Source organism: Melanostigma gelatinosum (assembly GCF_949748355.1).
Source record: "Melanostigma gelatinosum genome assembly, chromosome: 2".
Lineage (NCBI taxonomy): Eukaryota > Metazoa > Chordata > Actinopteri > Perciformes > Zoarcidae > Melanostigma > Melanostigma gelatinosum.
This window is the reverse complement of record NC_136635.1, coordinates 13,463,398-13,482,266: the sequence shown is the minus strand read 5'-3', so window position 1 is coordinate 13,482,266 and position 18,869 is coordinate 13,463,398. Positions and strand designations below refer to the sequence as shown.

Sequence of the window (18,869 nt, the reverse complement as noted above, 5' to 3'; positions counted from 1 at the left end):
CCCGCCCGGTCCAGTCCAGTCCAGACTCGTGCCGTGGCCCACCGTGATGGCCGAGGAGGACCACCAGCAACAGGCGGACCGCGGGGCGAGGAGTCTGCCCGGCCTGCTCACTGGGCTGCAGGGCGCTGAGGCCAGTGCTCTGCAGCTGAGGATCAAGAACTCCATCTGGTGAGGAGGTGTTCACATACTACCACTGTGCATATACGATGACGCTTCAAGGGGAAATAACCAACATATATCACATTTAAACTGAGACTTTTCATTGTTCTTGGTCAGAGAGTCAGCACCCAGAGGTGAAAGTAGTCAGTAAGAGCAGTGATACCACAATGTAATAATACTTAGTTACAAGTAGTCGACTTATGTCAAAGTACACAAGTATTATCAGCAAAGTGTACAAGCATCAAATGTAAACAGTACTTGTTGAGCAGAATCCCCTTGTGAGAACTAAATTATTACATATTACACGTCACTGAATTACTGATGCAATAATATGTAAGGAGCATACTGTTATAGTTGCTCAAGTGGGAGCCAAGTTTACCTACACTATATACTTTTGTTAATCAACAGCAATGCATTATATTGTATAGGCTTAGTATATGTTTGACAAGTAAAATGTGAATCTGTAAAGTAACTGTCAAATGAATGTCGGGGAGTAAAAGGCACAACAATTCCCTCTAAAATGAAGGGAATCCTTCAAATAACTCAGAAGATGCCTCACGTTTGTGACCTGGCCGCCATGTTTCAATTAGTCGAGCCAAAACCAAGCACCGCCCACCGAACAGAGCAAACGTTCTGATTTTACAGCTGAACAGTACACTAAAATATGTAAACATTTAATGTGCGAAATAGGCAATTTTGTAACAGAATATTGATTCATATTTGATCAGCATTGGCTCTGATTGGTTGTTTTTGAGTGGAAACTTTCAAATGCTATTAGTAGCACTAAAAGGGGGCAGAGCTTATCTGTCTTATGTACTTTCAGGATAAAGTGACAGTTTGAGCATATATGACAACAAGTTATTTTCATTAAAGTTACTAACTGTAGTTTAAATGCACCTGTAATAGTAATCTGATGTTATAGTACATGATAGTATAAATATGACAGGGTGATTCTGCTAGTATAGTTCTGTGTACTTTCACTCATGGAACTTGTAATAGAGTTTTGCTACTTTTACTTAAGTAAAGGCAACATGGTGCTAGTTCATCCCTTCCTTCACCTCACACTCCTCATCTTTTGCTCGATTATTGATTGGTTGAAGGCGTTGTCACAGTAATAGTCATCTACATTCAAGTTCCCTCTATTTCCATCATCGAAACACGACCGACATGCCGAAACAAACAGCTCCAGTATGTAGCTCCCGTAACAGCTGTGCTAAACCCTTGAAATAAAAATATAAGGTCATGTTTATCGCCAAGATCTGTTTTTGAAAACTGCTCACATCTACCAGACATGGCCACGATATCACCCAAATTATTCTCATACCAGTTTATTTAAAAGAGCTCACTGAACTTATATGTCTTTGCCTGGTTTTAGACTACAAATAACTATTTCCAAAAAATTTAACTGCATGACTGCAAGTGACCTGGGATACTCTTACCAGTTTTAAATAATCAGGACGGACACTTATCTACTCAAATAACAAAGTCAAACACACTGAATCAAAGCCTCATGGAAAAGTGAAATGTATTGAAACTAAATGAATTTAAGGATTGCATAGAGCTGCCAGTCAGTTGAACAGCCTGCAAATAATAATAATATTACAGCAGTTGTTCTAATTCATCTGTCGGCTATGATGTTGTATTAATGAATTGAATGATGTTTTATGGTTAAGATATGTCCCATTAGAAAAAATACTTAATTTTGGTAACAACTGACAGTGCATATTCTCTATGGTTGTTGTGTTTTAAGGCTGTGTTCTGACTGGAAGTAGCCTTTCATTTCTGAATGTGAATGAACTCAACTATCATTTAAATGTCAAACAGTCACAAAATGTCAAAAGGCTGAACTACTAGAAAGCACGACAGTTCAGAGGTGAAACGTCTGCAGGAAAACCTCAGCAGAAGCACGCCACTATGCTAACATAATGCGGTATTGGATATTTGTCCTGCTCACGAAATCGTTGACCTTTAAGAACTATACCGTCGCTGTGTCTTGATCAACAATGATAGTCTATCATCAATTGCTACTGTTCCTGCTGGTTTTCAGCAAATCCACCTAATCAGAGATTGAATTACACCTGAATATTATACACAGTATGATTTAAAGTTCAATCAATTCTTCCATTGATTCAGTGCCTCGGGTGTCATTTGGGATCTCTGCCAAATCTGCCTAACAAACTGCTTAATGAGGGCCTTTCAGCACTGAGTAACAGTGAATTAAAGTGAACTGTACTTGTCATGTCCTGTAGCATCTCCTGATTCTGACCTGCCCGATGTCAACGAGTAAGAGTCTTTAAATGTGCCTTCTGTGTCTTAATCAACAACAACCTGACCTGTCTGCAGATTAGGAATTAGACCTGGAGAAGTTTTATTCATGTAACTTAGTTTGACCCTCATTGGTTTAAATCTGTCTTCTCTTGCTTGTTTTTGCATGAATAAGTTCTCTTGCATAGGGCCGTGTAGTTTATGTCCTTAACTTGCTCTGTATCTTTTGTCTGTCCAGTATGGTCAGTATGGATAGGACCGGGCTCCTTTTATTGTAGTATGTACTCTAAAATACGCATTAGTAAAGGTTAAAAGTCCTTTTTTTATTAAATTATTCCTTCAAGACTAGGATATTCGTATGGTAGATTTCACAGTGACTGCACTTGAAGAACTGTGTTCTTCTGTCAGAGACAATGTTACCACAGTGGCCGTCTCTCTCTCTCTCTCTCTCTCTCTCTCTCTCTCTCTCTCTCTCTCTTTTTACATATGACAACATGTGTTCCTGGTGGTGGGATACATGATCTGAGAGATGCTGGAGGGACGGTTGTCTCATGCCAAGCATTCCTCTGCTTTATAAATAAATACACTTTAGACACAAGCGTTCATGTTACATAAGCTTGATACTAATTTATACTTTGTCTCTGTTTTGCAGCAAATCGGTTCAATCAAAAGTGGAAAACATTCTGGTGAGTGTCCTTGACGTGTTTTAATCTACAAATTACAGTTTGGATGAAACTTTTTTAGTCAACTGGTAAAATGTTTTTTCTCATGTGTTTTTGGTTCTAGCATGTCGGGCTGAACTACTTTTGATTCCTGATGGGTTTATTTCCTTTTTCAACAAACAACAAATGCTGTCTGTACAATCGGAACATGTTGTACAGAAGATTTTATAACATACTTATATTGTTTCTTGGGATACCAGAAATTTAAAGATACCATTACAATTTTAAATTTAAAACTTAATGGAGCCAATTTTATTTTGACCTGAAGGTGGCACTAGTTCCAAAAACAGTAAAGGTCAAGCTCTGGGAAGGATGACTGAGCTCTAGGACTAACGATTATTGGTATTATAGACTTAATCTGCCGATTTGTTTCTTCATTAATCAATAAATCCTTACGTCCATAAAACAGTAAAAAGCATTTCAAAACAACCACCACAGCTCCCCAGACGCCCAAAGTGATGTCCTTTAATTGCTTGTTTCATCCACTCAACTGTTCAAAACAGAAGAATATTTCACTTGTAATCATATATGTGAAACAGACAGAAAATCCTCACATTTGAGAAGAACCTGCATTATATTTGGCATTTTTTCTTGAAAATGACTGAAACATTTGAAAATCGTCTTGCGTATATGTTGAAGTAAACCAGAACCATTGGGATTCCACTGGGGACCACGAATATCTATAACTGAATATCTGCAACTGAATTTCGGTGACTGAATATCTGTTACTTAACATTAAAAACTGAATATCTGTTACTTAATATTGAAAACTGAATATCTGGCCAACTGTTGTTGAAAATCCGGCTCAAGCAGCTCCCGCTGTTTGTGGGGCAAAAAATAAAGAAGTGACGCTGTGCTGTAGATATTTACGGTGTATTCAGTGATCATCATGTTTTGATGTCCATTGTTTGTACATTGTGACTAAGGCCGTGGTGACTTCACTGGAGTGGTTTTGTGTGATGCTCTGGAGTAGCTTTCATAACCTGCTATACAGAGAAGAAGTCGAGTACCAACAAGAGCGGGCTAATATTGTACTGCATGCTGAAGTGGTGTCCAGTGTTGTACATGCCAGCACAGTCGCTATTCAACAATATAATCGTTTTTTTAATAATGTGCAGCTCCCTGGAGAGTGTGACAGTCACCGTTAACGCCTCATGGGAGCTGTAGCCTACATGTTGAATAAATATAAATAATTGTTATTTATTTGTTAAAGTCATGATGAATCAAAGTTGTATTGAGCAGTTGTAGATACCATTTAACTTATCAGAATATCCCAGTGTCATGTTTCAGCTTTTAATAAAAGAAACCCTCAATACAAAAATAATCATTGCAGAGCCAAGGTAAAAGTTGGCCAGCTTTGGTTGCCCTTATGTAATACTCTATCTATAATGTTTGATGTCATGTACTGACCGGTTCGTCTACCCTCATCCCTGTCAAAAAAAGAAAGTCTAAAATGTCTTTTGACCTTGTGTAAGCCTGTGTTGTCATCCTCCTCTCTTCCTCCTGATCTCTCCTTACTCTCACCTTAGATGACAAACCTACAGCATCGTGTGTCATCTTGTGTCAGGTTCACAGTGTACAAAGCTGCACAAAAAAAGCCTGTCTGTCTGTCTGTCTGTCTGTCTGTCTGTCTGTCTGTCTGTCTGTCTGTCTGTCTGTCTGTCTGTCTGTCTGTCTGTCTGTCTGCAGCCGTTTAAGCTGTATGTGTGTGTCTCAGCTGTACAGCTGTAAGAATGCAGCATGTTAATGCCTCGTATCTCTACACTTCTAGGTTTAAAGTCAGGTTCAAACTTAACTAATGCTCCTCACTCCTAGGCCCGCTGCTTCACTGTGGGGATGGTTAATGATATGCCGTGTTTGGCTTACACCAAACATGGGATTAAGTCTGACAGACAAAAAAAGCACCTTCCCAACAGTTGTATGCACCATCTCCGCCTGTGAAGCTTTGAAATACTCCAGAGGTCTCTTGGTGTCCTTTCTCACTAGTTTCTCTTCAGACAGATTTATATTATACTATTTCTATTTCTTCATGCTTGATTTAAAAGAGTCCTCCGCTAATTTAGTACTGCACTCCTATAACATCGTCTTTTTTATTCCATGCAATCTTCTTGTCAAAACCTGGCGCCTACTATACCCACAATGCAACACGACTGACACCACGGGTCAGAGATTCAGGTGTGTTATGCTAGTAGTGGCTGATGTAGCACCAAGCAGAGATGAGGAGAGAGCTACATATCTGTTAAACTCACTTCTTTCTAACTCCACACCTTTCCTTTTCCTCAGCACCAACTCACGCTCAATTTGACCAATTTTGCACTGCTCCTTCTGGATCCATAAAAGGCTTAACACAACTTGTTAGACATCCAGATACAGTATGTATCGTAATGCTTATGCAAAGAAGTATTTTATGTTTAAAATAAATTGAAATCACTTTGTAGAGGTATTTTTTTGTCACTTTAACGTTAAAGAGTGTTTTTTGAACAGTTTAAAACCATAAATCTACTTCAATTCAGTGTTTTGACACAATAAAACTCTTTTCAAAGTATTTGTTACTGACATCATTCCCACATGGTTGGAGTATTGTTTGATGTTTGGTGTTGTCTGCTGCCAATTAAACCACCAGGACTTAAACTGCTCCTTCTTCTTCTGCCATCATGTTTTTTTTCCTTTGAAAAACGCCGTTAGAAGTGTCTCAGACTGTTTGTAGCTCCAGACCGTGCCAAGGACGTTTAGTTTGCACACATCTTAGATGCCAAGGCTAACAGGTCAGCCCTGATGAGTCCTTGAATTTGATGATTCATTTTAGTTCGTGGAGGTTCGGCTGGTCTGCAGAGCAGCATCCAAGACCCCAACAAAAGATGAAAGGTGTTCCTCTGCTGTCTTGATTTACAAAACAACATGTTTCCTACTGTATTCACTCAAGCTGATTTTATTTACAGGAGACGATATAACATGACAGAATTGTGCTTTAATAAATGTTTAATATTCATACAGTGAAGCACCTTGTTGCTTCAGATTTAAGTTGTGTTGGACACGCCTGTGTGTACTGTTTGTGTTACTACTGTTACATTTCACTGAGAATAGGCCAGGATTATAATTTACTTCACTGTAATAAAGGCAGGTACACTGTTGAGCTGTGTCACTGAGAAGACACGACTTAACAGCCTACAGCAGGGGTCTCCACCTTTTTTTAACTGAGAGCTAATTCGACAAAATGAGAGCGACTCATAGCAACAAGTTGTACATGGCTAATAGCAGAGATAATTTACTTGTATGGTCCTTTAATAACATTCAGTCACCACAGTCACCGCCTCTATTTCAGTCCCACCATATGCAAAGGACTTCTTCTATTCCTCCTGAAAATTGAAATTGAAATGTTTTGCCTTTTATTGGCCGTGTTCTATTCTGCGGTCATTGTTAAATCTGGTGCTTGCTAGTCTGCTAACACCGCCTGAAGTCACAGCGTCAAATTGAAAGCAACGCAACTCATCCAATCATCAACTGATTGTGTCAGAAGGGGGTGGGATGTCAGTGAATTTGATTGGATAGAAATGTAAACAGTTAAAGTGACTTTGTGTTATCAAATGAATCTAAATATTCTTTGAACCTTTAGCGAGCCACTCAGAAACCGTAATGCTGCAGTTAGCTTGAGAGCTACTTGTTGGAGACCGCCGGTCAACAGCCTGTGGGCTAAATGTGTCACAATGACAAGGTTAGCAGGTGTAATGTTTACCAAGGTCACCTTCTTAGAGTTGGGCATGTTGGCAAGCTAACATTTGATTATTAGCACTAAACACAAAGTACAGCTGAGCAAAAGTCGGGGGCTCGCCACAGTTATTGCTCTTCATCTTGAGGGATTGATAAACTTGTGACCCAGTTTTAATTTTAATGCAGCCGATAGTTGTTGCTGAGACTTCTTAACTCAAAACCACAGATGTGAACCTGCTGGTGGCGCTGAAGATAAAAGTCAGAGAATCAGTTAAATCATTCATCCTCTTGGGATCATGAATGTCTGTACAACATTTCTTGGCAATCCATCAAATGAAGGTTGACATATTTCAGTCTGGACCACAGTGGAGACTGAACCAACTATCTGCTCTGCAGGTGTAGCAGCACGACCTCCACTTTTAAATCCAAGGCAGGAAGCTACCTACATACTGATGAATAGGAAGGCCAAATATTTAAACTATATTCTTTTATTTTTACCCTTTTTTAAATTTCTACAGCAAGATGTGGAGAAGTTCTCAGACATTGAAAAACTCTACCTCTACCTTAAGTTGCCTTCTGGACCAAGCAGTAGCATTGATAAAAGGTAAGAACACACCTGCTTTCTCACAGTATTTATAGAAACATGTTCAGTTGATGAAGTGGCAAACATTTCTGTTTGTTTTTGTCTTAAAAATGTTTCGTTTGTGAATGATATAGAATGGTAAAATAATAATGACACACACAAACAAAGTTCGATTGTGTTTGGTGAGGAGGATTTCTCAGGACTCTTAAGGTGGCAGGGACTTGAGTGAGCCAAGTGTTGTTCTTTTGCTTTGTCATTTGTCAGTCAACCAATGATCCACGTTTTTTTCCCAGTGACCAGAGCGCCCTGTCATCAAGCCGCACTCAGCAGATGCATGCGTTTAACTGGATCCGCCATCATCTGGAGGAATACCCAGAGACGTCTCTTCCCAAACAGGAGGTCTATGATGAATACAAGTAGGTGAAAACAGAGCCCAAAGCAGATACACATAAACACATACAATATATAACTCACAGAGAATAAAGCTGATTTTTTTTACTTACCTATAGCCTCCACGATGTATTTGAATATGTTTCATTGGTGTTCACCTCTTTAATAGATAACAGCTACTGCTGGTCGAGATTCTTTCTCTTCTAAATCACTGGCGGCTGAAGCAACAGTATAAATAGATGCAGCAGGCATGGGAATCACAGAGAGCACCATGTGTTGGTAATATTAGAATGGAAAGTCTGAGACAGCCATTGAAATGCTCTGACAGTGTTATGTAACTGTCTTTTTAACTCTACCAGATCAGAAATACAGTGGCCCCCAGAAATATTGGCGCCTTTAGGATAGACATGTGAAAAGGCTTTAAAGAGTGAGAGCGTTATGAGCTTCACTTTAAAACAAAAACATTTTGTTTTGTACAAAGAAACAATCACATTTGGCACTATATTTTTTAAAGATACTGCAAGTACTGAAGTCAAGAAAAAAATGCGTGAAAGAAACATTTGATTACCTGCATTTATGTTCGATGGGAATGGGGATGATGCCCAATACAAAAATGTAGATATGGACGTCGCTTAGTTTAGTTCTCGTTTTAGAAATTTGTCAAACTGTGAGTCACTTTTACAAATGCTACACACCTAACTTTAGCAAAGTTTTCTATTTACTCATCCAGCAGTTGCAAAGCAACATTAGTATTAATTTACAGTCATGTTTCTGGTCACCTGATTAATGTAACTGTTCAATCTCCTCTTAGTTTTGTTTTTGGTCTCCACCAGCACCTAAGAAAAAGACAAATATCTGACTTTTTATTATGTTGGAATACCATTTTTTACTTTTTACCATACTTTACTCCAACACCTGAACTTGCCGATATTGAGTACCGATCTGATACCAGTGCGCAACAAATGTGATTTTACAGTGTAAAACATTTCCAAATTGCTGACATTTTGCTCGCTCTGGCTAACGTTACACTCTCCCGTAGAGCCTACCTGTTTGATATTATGCATGTGCAACTCTCAACAAACGTGAGAAGGAAGCAAGATGGCTCACTCGTGCAGATAACTGATTTCAGTCGGAGCGATTGTTTTTTTCTGGAGCTGATGATTAAAGTAGATAATGAATAAGCCGTCTCGCAAATCTGTTCCTGCGCTCAGCGCCGTCATTTGACGTGACGTAGTTGGATGTAAGGATGAACTCCAGGCTGCTGGTTCAGCTTGGACTTCAAGTCTCAGCCTCTGGGTAGCCGAAGGGCCGGCTCTAGATGCCGCTCAAAAACTGAACTTCCTTGTTCTCTTCGCTTGTATTGCAAACTAGCTACATTACAACGGCATCATCAAAATGTGAGTGCAGAGGACGTTATGGACGAGGATACAGTTTAGAGTATTTTGGATTGCTCGGATATTCAAACGTATTTATTTGAGCCAGAGTACACTGTCGAAGAAATGCAGCAAAGAGACAGGGGCTGCATTAGCGTTGTGAGAGGTTATGGCCGGCACATAAAAGGTGTTGATGGAATTTTCCCTGTGATTTCATTTGTTCTGTCCATTCTGTCTTTCAGGAGCTTCTGTGACAATCTAAACTACCAACCACTGAGTGCTGCAGATTTTGGGAAAATGATGAAAAATGTCTTCCCGAACATGAAGGCGCGTCGACTTGGCATGAGAGGAAAATCAAAATATCCTTCAGTGGAATGGATTGTAACAGTTTGGGTCTGTCTCTGGTCACAGACCATCTGCTGTTGCAGTTCATAAGCTCTCTAAATATAGATGTGAAATGAAATAAAGTCCCCCTCTGCCTCTGAAGCAGGAGCATAATACAGAGGCCACCGTGATCTTAACCTTCACGGCACAATTGTGATTTTTATTTCTCCTCTATTTTGCTGATGGCGTAAAAGTGCAAAACTTGATTTGTGTTTATAGCCTTCAGTCATTCAGGTTAATGACTTATCTTGGTGTGAGAGTTTTATGGGTTATGATGGCGAAATACTTTTAGGGAGTTTGTTTTGAACTTGTATTAGCAAACTGCTGGTGTCTGAGGGATCAAGGATTTGTTTTCATTCATAGTTTGACAATACGCACTAATTAAAGTAGTTGTAAAATAACTGGTACAATATCAACATATTAAACACATTTTAAATGAAAGTAGTTTTACTGCAGCAAAGTGGTTAAACATTTTGGAAACTCTTGAATATCCAATTTCAGGCTCGGAATATATACTTTTCAGATTTTCATTTTTATATCCAACAGGCCCTAGATATGAAAAAATTCTAAAATCTTAATTTTACATTGATCTGTCAAATGAAAAACAGAGTTTGGGAAAATTAAATCGTCCAATTTTCTAATACAATGGAAAACTGGTTACCGGTACATTCCTTGGAACGTGTAGAATCTATATTACTGCAGACATTGGAATCACATGTTTTTGATCTTAACACCAGCTTACATATTGCTACAGTGGACTGAGGAAGAGGCTCTTTGTTCACATGCCATCTTTACCCTCTCTGGATCTCCACAAAACAGGGGATGGGGTAAGCACATTTAGATCTTCCTTATTAATATTTTAAAATATCCTTAAATCTCTTTGACTCGATTTATTTTCAATGTCCTGTCATGCAATGTATCATGTATATATGTAAAAACACTAATCGTTTGTGTGTAGCTCCAGTGTGATGTCTTAGAGTCACCGGGCCAGCTGAGCAGCATAAAGGAGGACGTACGATTTGCAGCCTGTGATCTGGTGTGTGAGTGGGCCCAAAAGGTGCTGAAACGGCAGTTTGATGCCGTGGAAGACTTGGCTCGCTTCCTAATCGACAGCCATTACATCAGCAACAAGTCTCTGGCAGCTCTCACCATTATCACCGGCACAGCAACAGGTTAGACGCTCTCTAAATCGGCTTCATGCCGCCTGTGTAAAAACAGGTCGACTGTGGCATCTTGAGGCGGCTGCCTTTTCAATTACCAGACCTGACTTTTTCATCTTTACTGGAGACCTCTGGTCAAACATACACTCATTTGATATGTGGAAAAACTAAATATTCAATATTATAGAATCAACAAGGGCTCACACATTTTTGAACCAAATGCATTTGCACTTAAATCAGACTATATGACTGAACATACATACATGAATGTTCCTATCTAATGTTGCAGCTGGTTGTATTTTTGTAGTTATTGGTTTGAATTTGTTTTTGTTTATCTTATGTGTATATAGTTTGATCCAGTTGTTGATATTATTGATGAATGTATGTTGTTATTTGATTTTGATTGTGTTGTATTGGGATCAGCTGGGTTTTTAATCTTAGATTTTGGACCTTGCACCCATTATTGTATTCATGTTTTATTTGGACTTTTTGAAAGCGTGGACTCCTGGATGTTAAGTATTACAAACAATAAGTGAGGCTATTTTCCAATGAAGTGCCATGATCACAGCATATTGTCTTCACATATTATGATGATGAGGCTATTTACTTTTTGCTATTAACAGCAGCATGATACATCTCTAACCTACCGCTGTCTCCTTTCTTTAGAGCTTAAGTCTTCACAGACGGTTTCAGCGTTCGTCCCCACTGCTGAGGCTCACTCCTTCCAGCCTCATGTGACGACCCTGTCCTCACCTTCTGTCGACGCAAAGCAGCAGCTCCAGAGGAAGATCCAGAGGAAACAACAAGAGCAGAAGCTGCACTCTCCTTTACCCGGAGAGGGGCAAACCAAGAGGGCAGATGACCGCGTGCCTTGTGCCAACCCAACCCCTCTGTCACCTCAGCCAACCATTGGCATCGTGGTCGCTGCTGTCCCGAGCCCCATCGCGGTGAGAGAGCAGCACTCTCAGCGGCATGTCGATTACACTGTTGTGTCCTGTCTTTATTACTGTAGAGTAAATAAAAATCTAGATTTGATTGAAATTTTACTTAAAGTGGGAAATGATATATTTTTTGTTAATGCTTAGAACCTGATAAACACAATTTGCATCCAAAATCACTACTTTTTTTAAATCTAATAACGCAGTGAATTAATAAATGAGTGAAGATGAGTGCAGTCATCTTTTTTTTATTCAAATAAATCATTTAATACTGAATTTACTGACATCGAAGAAGTAATCACACTAATGCAAATTGCGGTGAAGATTATACCTCTCGTCTTCTGTGTAGAAACGCTGAATGGACTACTGTGCAAAACAGTAATAGAGACAGTCAATGATGTTTGTTACTTCAAAGTCACTCAACATTTTAGTGAGTCATTTTGTTCGGATATGAGTGTAAAGCTGCAATTCTTAGGCAAACACATGATTGGTCAAAACAAATATGAATTTATTTTGGATTTATTTCATCATAACAGCTTACAGAGTTAATGGGTTATCCATTCAACATAATGTAAACTAAGGTGAACTAACTATTTATTGCAGACCTTTTGATAATGATCTAGAATTCAGCTGTCCACTTTCTGATTGACCTTCCCTCCCTGCAGGTACAAAGAAGCAGGCAGCTGTTGTCCCCCAGCCCAATGGGAACAGTGGAGAGCAAAATGCTGCCTATTAACTTCCAAATGGTGACCCAGCCGGTCCAGGCAGTGAAACAGAGCCCCAAAACCCCACAAAATATTAGAGGCAGTCCAGTGGGAGACCGCACTGCTCGGCAGCGCTATGCGCAAATCCTGCCCAAACCTGCGGCCACGACTGCTATCACTTTGCGCTCGCCCTCCACCATGATCATCGGCAACAGCCCTGTCAAGACAGTGATGACCACATGTCATGTCAGCCCAGTCAGTTTGGTCAAGATGACAGCCATATCGCTCGCACCCAACAACAGCAATACCACCACTTCCCTCGCAAACGCCACTCTGCGGCCGGCATCTGCAGGCATTAGTAGTACTTCGTTTGCAGAAGACATCAGCTCCAATCAAAGCACGAGGAGTACTTCTGCAGTCCCCATTCTGGCCCCGGTGGCCAGGTCCGGGCAGACTACTAACACTCATACCATCGATGTTGAAATGGAAGTTGAAGCTATCCATAAATACAGCCAAATGCAAAATCCTGGTGCTCGAGTTTTCCCTCAAGAGGCAATGGCAAATAGGGCTAGAGGGGCTTTGCATAGGGCTGCCAGTGTGCCCATACCTCAGTCTAAAGGCTTCTTGGGTCTGGAGGACACATCCAGCTCTAATTGCAATAGAAATTCCTCTTTAAGCTCTAACACCGTGGCAACAGTCGGAAACAGCAATAACGGCGCTAATAATACAAGCGCTTTGCACTTAACTCACTCCACTCAGAATGCCAGCGCTGTTTCTTTCCTGAACACCAGCACACCACCTTCATTTGGGGAAAGCAGCAGTTTGATATCAATAAAGGAAGGTTTCCTGTCCACTAAGAGCCTCAGGAAACGTTCAGGCCTCAGTCCAGACCTTTCTCCAATCAAAAGGGCTTTTATGCCCCAGCAGCCAGTAGAGGGCGGTGCTGGTCTTGTATATGGGATTAGAAACACGGTTGATAACATTTACAGGCCAGGAGCTCCAACGAGACCTGAAAGTGCACCAGCTGCCAGAGAGGTAGAGACCGTCCCATCTGCTCAAGTCCACGCACCTTGCACTTCCTCTGTCAGAGCCAGTGGCTTCTACTCTGTTGCCAAAACACAGAGCTCAATGCAGAGGAAAAACACTTCCACTGTTATGGAAACTTGCACCTCAGTCAGTCACGCATTAATTCAGCAACAGCAGGGGCACACGATGTCCAACGTGCATGCCACACCGAATGACCCCGGCCTCCAAACACATTCAGGTATGAGTGATGTTCGGAGTTCAGCCAAAGGGAGCCTGGAGGGAGCTCAACAACATACCTACTCGTCTATCCCTGTTACTACACCCTTAGACTTTTTGAATCAAGCTTCAGCGTCAAGCCAGCTCCCTATGCAGACTGATATGGACTACTTTCCCTTTGATGATGATGTGACTCAGGACAGCATTGTGGAGGAGCTGGTGCAGATGGAGGAGCAGATGAAACTTAACAACCTGCAGGAGTTTCAAACCTGTGTTAGTCTGCAGGGCCAACAGGCTTTGATGCCAGACAACATAATGTCTAACAATCAGACCATGTCTGCTTACTATCATGCTGCAAACTGCCGCAGCAACCCGATCCAAACTCCAACACCGACTCCAACTCCCACACCCACGTCGGAAATGATGGGAGGAATCCAAGGCTTCACCAGAGAGAGCCCCTTCTCCCGCATCGCCTCCACGACACCAGTGGACAGCGCACTGGGAAGCAGTCGACACACCCCAGTTGGTACTCCACAGTCCAACTGCAGCAGCACTGTGCCTCCCAGTCCAGTGGAGTGCAGAAACCCGTTTGCATTCACACCCATCAACTCCAGCATCACTGGTTTCCACGACGGCAGCACCATCTCCAGCAGCCCAGTCAAGCCCATGCAGAGACCGATGGCAACCCACCCAGACAAGACCAGGCTGGAGTGGATGAATACCAGTTACAACAGCAGCAGCGGGAGCTTAAACAAGGCCGACAGTGGAATGGGAATCCTCCCCGGCTATCAAAGCCTGATAGGTGACCATTTCCAAAAACCTCACGCTTTCGCCGTCCCTCACGCACGGCACCACGACAGCCATTTTGGGCGCTTGACTCCCATCTCGCCCGTGCAGCAGCAGGTAACTAACATGGCCAAGCAGGAGGGCTTTGCTGTGCCGGCCCCTCTGGATAACAAAGCCACCAACACACCTGCTACAACCTTTCGATGTCGCAGTGTAAGTCCCGCTGTGCATCAGAGGACCTTGAGTGGAAACACAGGAAACCTTCCCCATATCCCTTGTTCAGTGGCGTCTCCCTTTAACTCTCCTGTGACGCCAGAGATGTTACACATCTTTGCAAACAGCCAGACAAATCTTGGGGTGAGCAGCATGGCGCAGAGGAGCCATTCTGTGCCGCTCAACGTCATGATGCAAACTGAGGTCCGGCCCACGCCGGGCCAACACTGCCACAGCAAAAACATCACCAATGTCCTTCTGAGCAAGCTGGATGGGGACCATGACGACACTGTTCGGGGGCTGGGCATCAATAATTTCCCCCCCAGCTACACTGCACGCATGAACCTCACGCAGATCCTCGAGTCCGACGCCAGCCTCTCCTGCAGTGACCATCACCTCAGCCTGATGACCTGTGACTCCACCAGCAGATGCAATTTGCAGAGGCCAAATTACCTCATCGAGAATGCTATTAATGAACAAATGATTCTCTCGGCAGTTAACAGCCGAGTACAATCAGCTTCTAGAGAGCAGCAGCGACAACAGGCCCAGTCTATGTTGTTAGCGCTGAGCTCTCAGCAGCATCAAGAAGAACTACAGCAGCAGTTGGATTTCAGCAGCACTGTGAAAGACCTCCTGGCAGACAACAGCCTTACTGCTGGCAGTCAGCTCATGCACCAGGTGTCAGGGCTAACTACGGGCACGGCAGATTTCCCTTGTGAAATCAGAATGACATCGGATCTCTCCAGTAGCATCAATGACCTTAACGCATTGGACACAGACCTTCTGTTTGACCCCAACCAGCAGCAAGGGCAATATCAACATGCTACCGCAGAGGAGGAGTTGGTGAATGATGTGCTGTTTCAGCAAATTACCAGCGATACGGCCCATTCAAGTGGACTTGACTGGCTCGAAAGCAAAGATCATCCAACTGTTGGGTTGATGGGTTGAGAATAGAGCTCTTTTTTTTTGTCATGTTGAACATGTTAACCTGTGGTTTTGTTTATTTATTTTCAGGTATTTACACTTTATATTGCAACACTGGACACATTGAGGTTTGTCCAGTTTAAGTGCCAGGCTGAACTGCAGTTATGCTGCAGCGCTCTGATTAAAATGCTGGTCATTTCCCTTTAATCAGAGCACATCGCCTCACGTTGTTTGATCAAGAGCATTTACAACAAGTAAACAAAAAGTTACTGAACAAAAAAAACAACCTTTCACTGAAAAGTCAGTGACGAAATCATAACAGCCGTGGATTTCTTAGTGTAACGAATTGTATAAATGAATGAAAAAGTGATTTTTTATTATAACTACTTCTTAATATCATTGTGTCTAACTCTTTTAACTGAAGCATTATCTAACTAAAGCATAATGAGAAAAATGACTGCTGAACTAATAATAGTGACAATAGTGACATTTGCAACATTTGTGTGCGATGCATATTCACTGAAAAAAACTGCAAGTATCGCAAATTATCTTTGCAGGAGCTTTAGGTGTCAGTCTAGTTTATGTGCATTTTCTTTCCCTGCAAAAAATATTAACAAGACATGTTTGAAAGTGTACACTCAGTTTATAGAAATGTAACATAACAGAAACATAGAGCCAAATTCAACAATAGAAATACATTTAATTTATTCTTATGATCTGCTGGAGTTGGCATGGAGCATATAATAGGATGCGGAATCATATAAAATAGATTATCTGATTATATAAAAATGAACACTGAGGGATCAGTTTGATGGAATACATGAAGAGTAATACTTTAAGCGTACCAGAGCCATAAAAGAAAGTGATCAATGTCTAAACTGTCAGTTCATCTGGTCCACATTTTCAAGCTTTGAGATGTCGTTCCTGACAGTCATCCCAGACTTTGTGCCTCTCCAATGGATTTAAAGAGTCAAGGCAGTCAACCTCTCATGTCTTAATCATCACCACAATCAAACGTCTGCTCAATATAGAGCTCTGACAACTTGAAGATGATGATCTAGTAGAATTAGGCCTCTTTTGCACTTTGTCTTGTTTTTCAAGCCACATTTTTGCAAAAAGTATGAAAAAAGATAAATTGTCTTGTATAATCTAAACTATAAAGTTGCAGAAACCCTAATGAAGCTCTTTTATTTACATGGAAAAAACATTTTTTTTGTCAATTGTTAAATCCATAGATATATTAAGAAAACCAGCAGTGTAAGATGAGGGCTCTACTCTTAACCACTTGTAGATTAAAAATGGAAATAATTTATTAAAGAAGCCATTTGACAATAATTCAACTAAACTTTTAGAGTATGACTCTTGTATAAAGAGTTACGGGACATAATAATAATAGCCATTTTCCTTTGCACTCAGAAAATGCATTATTGTACTGTGTGCAAATAACTTCCTTGATTTCATCTGATAAACAAAAATTCACTAAATAGATGAAATTGAGCATTAATGTACTCCTTATCTCTAAAGATAATGTAGCACTAATGTAGCACTCTCATCATACTGCACTGACAATCTGTAGTACTTGTGTTTCTTTACATAAATGCACTGAGTTCAATTTGAATGATGGAGGAACATGTTTGACCGCATGGCCTGAGGATTTCAATCATGAAATCACTGATCATATATGGAAGTCTTGTTTTGCACTGATGAAGAGCTGTGTGTAAAGAAGTCATGCCACCACAGATGAGATGAGGCTCACAGGTTGCAGACACCGGAGGGTTTTGGTTTTTACGCCTTATGTCCATACCAAAGACTAACTGTTAAATATAACATGCACTGAGATATCTGTGACACACTGAGTTATATTTGGTAACATTGGTGACAGTTGCAGCACTGGAAAAACATTTCTTTATATAATTAGTTCATCAGGACAATGTTAATGTTCTGTTTACTATTGTTGATGCTTTTGTTAAACCAACAGGTAAATAATGTTTTTATGGAGGCTAAAAAGACACTATAATTGATCCTGTTTCTCTGTGTTAGCACTAGAGAGTGTGTTTTTATTTTTAGTCAGTCTCACCGTCGTTCAGGGTGTTTGTGTTTTGAATATTTATTCAGAGTGTGTTGTTTGTACAGAAGATGCAAACCATGTAATCTTGGGAATTCACAATAATCTGATTTGCACTGTCAAGATGTTTTGTAGCATACATTTTAAGTGTCATAGCAAATAACCACATATCATATGAAGTGCTTTTATTCAACAGATGATTTGTCCAATGTGGTGAATAATAAGAAAATGGAACAAAACTCTCAAAATTCAAAACCTTTCAGAAATGAATTTTGGCAGAAAATTGTCGCAGAAAATATTTGCTCACGTTTTTAAAATGTGTAAATTAGACAATCCATAACTATAAGGTGTAATATTAATGTAATGATATAATGCAGACGCAGAACATTGAATCTCTTTCAGTGTGTTGATAAATGTTGTGCGTTGTTTTATACATTTTTATAAAACCTTTCATTTCTGTAAAAGCAGATTATAATATATGATCTAATTTTGAGTATGATTTAACATTGATCAATTTAGACAAACGTTTCTTATTTTCGTTTTATTTTCTCTTTACCGTGTCTGTAAAAACAAACAAAGCATTTATTTGGTTAACTCTGGTTTGTGTTTAAGACTTTACCCTTCCTCTTGCTGAACGTGGTTCAGAGCTGTAGAACTGCCCTCTACTGTTGTGTTGCTGTGGTCAGTGTATCGGGATTTTTTTTTAATAAGGGGAAGTGCTTGTTGATACTGCTTTATAAAGAGTTTTTCAAACAATAAACATTTTAAGTACATCAGTATTGTGGAATCAGTGTTTTCTTTTTGATATGTGCATAAAAGCTAAATGCACAAGTATCGCATGCTTGTTCACATTTGAAATCTAGTAAAGTAAAAAATACAAACATCTTTCACCTATAATATTGAGCTATAGTTAACATATGCAAGGTCTCACATATGACAGCAATCTGATTATTTAGTTTGGACTTCCGACTGAATTTGGGAGAAGCTGAATTTCACATTAACAAATTAATTCAAATTCAGAGCACACAATTGCGTTTCATGACACATATTGTTTGTGACAAACATTTTAGTCCTTGCATCCTGACTTCAAATTAATTTGGCTGATATAACAACTCCATATATACACTACACCATAATTAGACTGAAGGTCAATGTCACTAGTGAAACGGAACTAATACAAGTCCTTGTATTTATTTAAATACAAAGTTTAGGTACTTTATTTGTGTATTTTCATTTTGTGCTAATTAATATTT

The 18,869-nt window shown here is 40.3% G+C and overlaps 1 protein-coding gene across 1 annotated transcript; it reads left to right on the top strand.

Annotated features, from left to right (window-relative positions):
- Positions 1–42: 42 nt before the first annotated feature.
- Positions 43–18,374, top strand: LOC306793638 (DNA-binding protein RFX7-like). Its single transcript, XM_079291335.1, has 9 exons — positions 43–168; positions 3,077–3,110; positions 7,373–7,458; positions 7,731–7,853; positions 9,443–9,560; positions 10,328–10,411; positions 10,543–10,756; positions 11,411–11,691; positions 12,348–18,374. The coding sequence occupies exons 1-9, from the start codon at positions 47–49 to the stop codon at positions 15,573–15,575; spliced, it is 4,290 nt and encodes a 1,429-aa protein (XP_079147461.1). The 5' UTR covers positions 43–46; the 3' UTR covers positions 15,576–18,374.
- The last annotated feature ends 495 nt before the right edge of the window (positions 18,375–18,869 follow it).

Coding starts and splice junctions, on each gene's coding strand:
- LOC306793638 (XM_079291335.1), top strand. CDS start 47: ATGGCCGAGGAGGACCACCAGCAACAGGCGGACCGCGGGGCGAGGAGT. Junction 169..3,076: donor AGGATCAAGAACTCCATCTG/GTGAGGAGGTGT, acceptor TCTGTTTTGCAG/CAAATCGGTTCAATCAAAAG. Junction 7,854..9,442: donor GAGGTCTATGATGAATACAA/GTAGGTGAAAAC, acceptor TCTGTCTTTCAG/GAGCTTCTGTGACAATCTAA.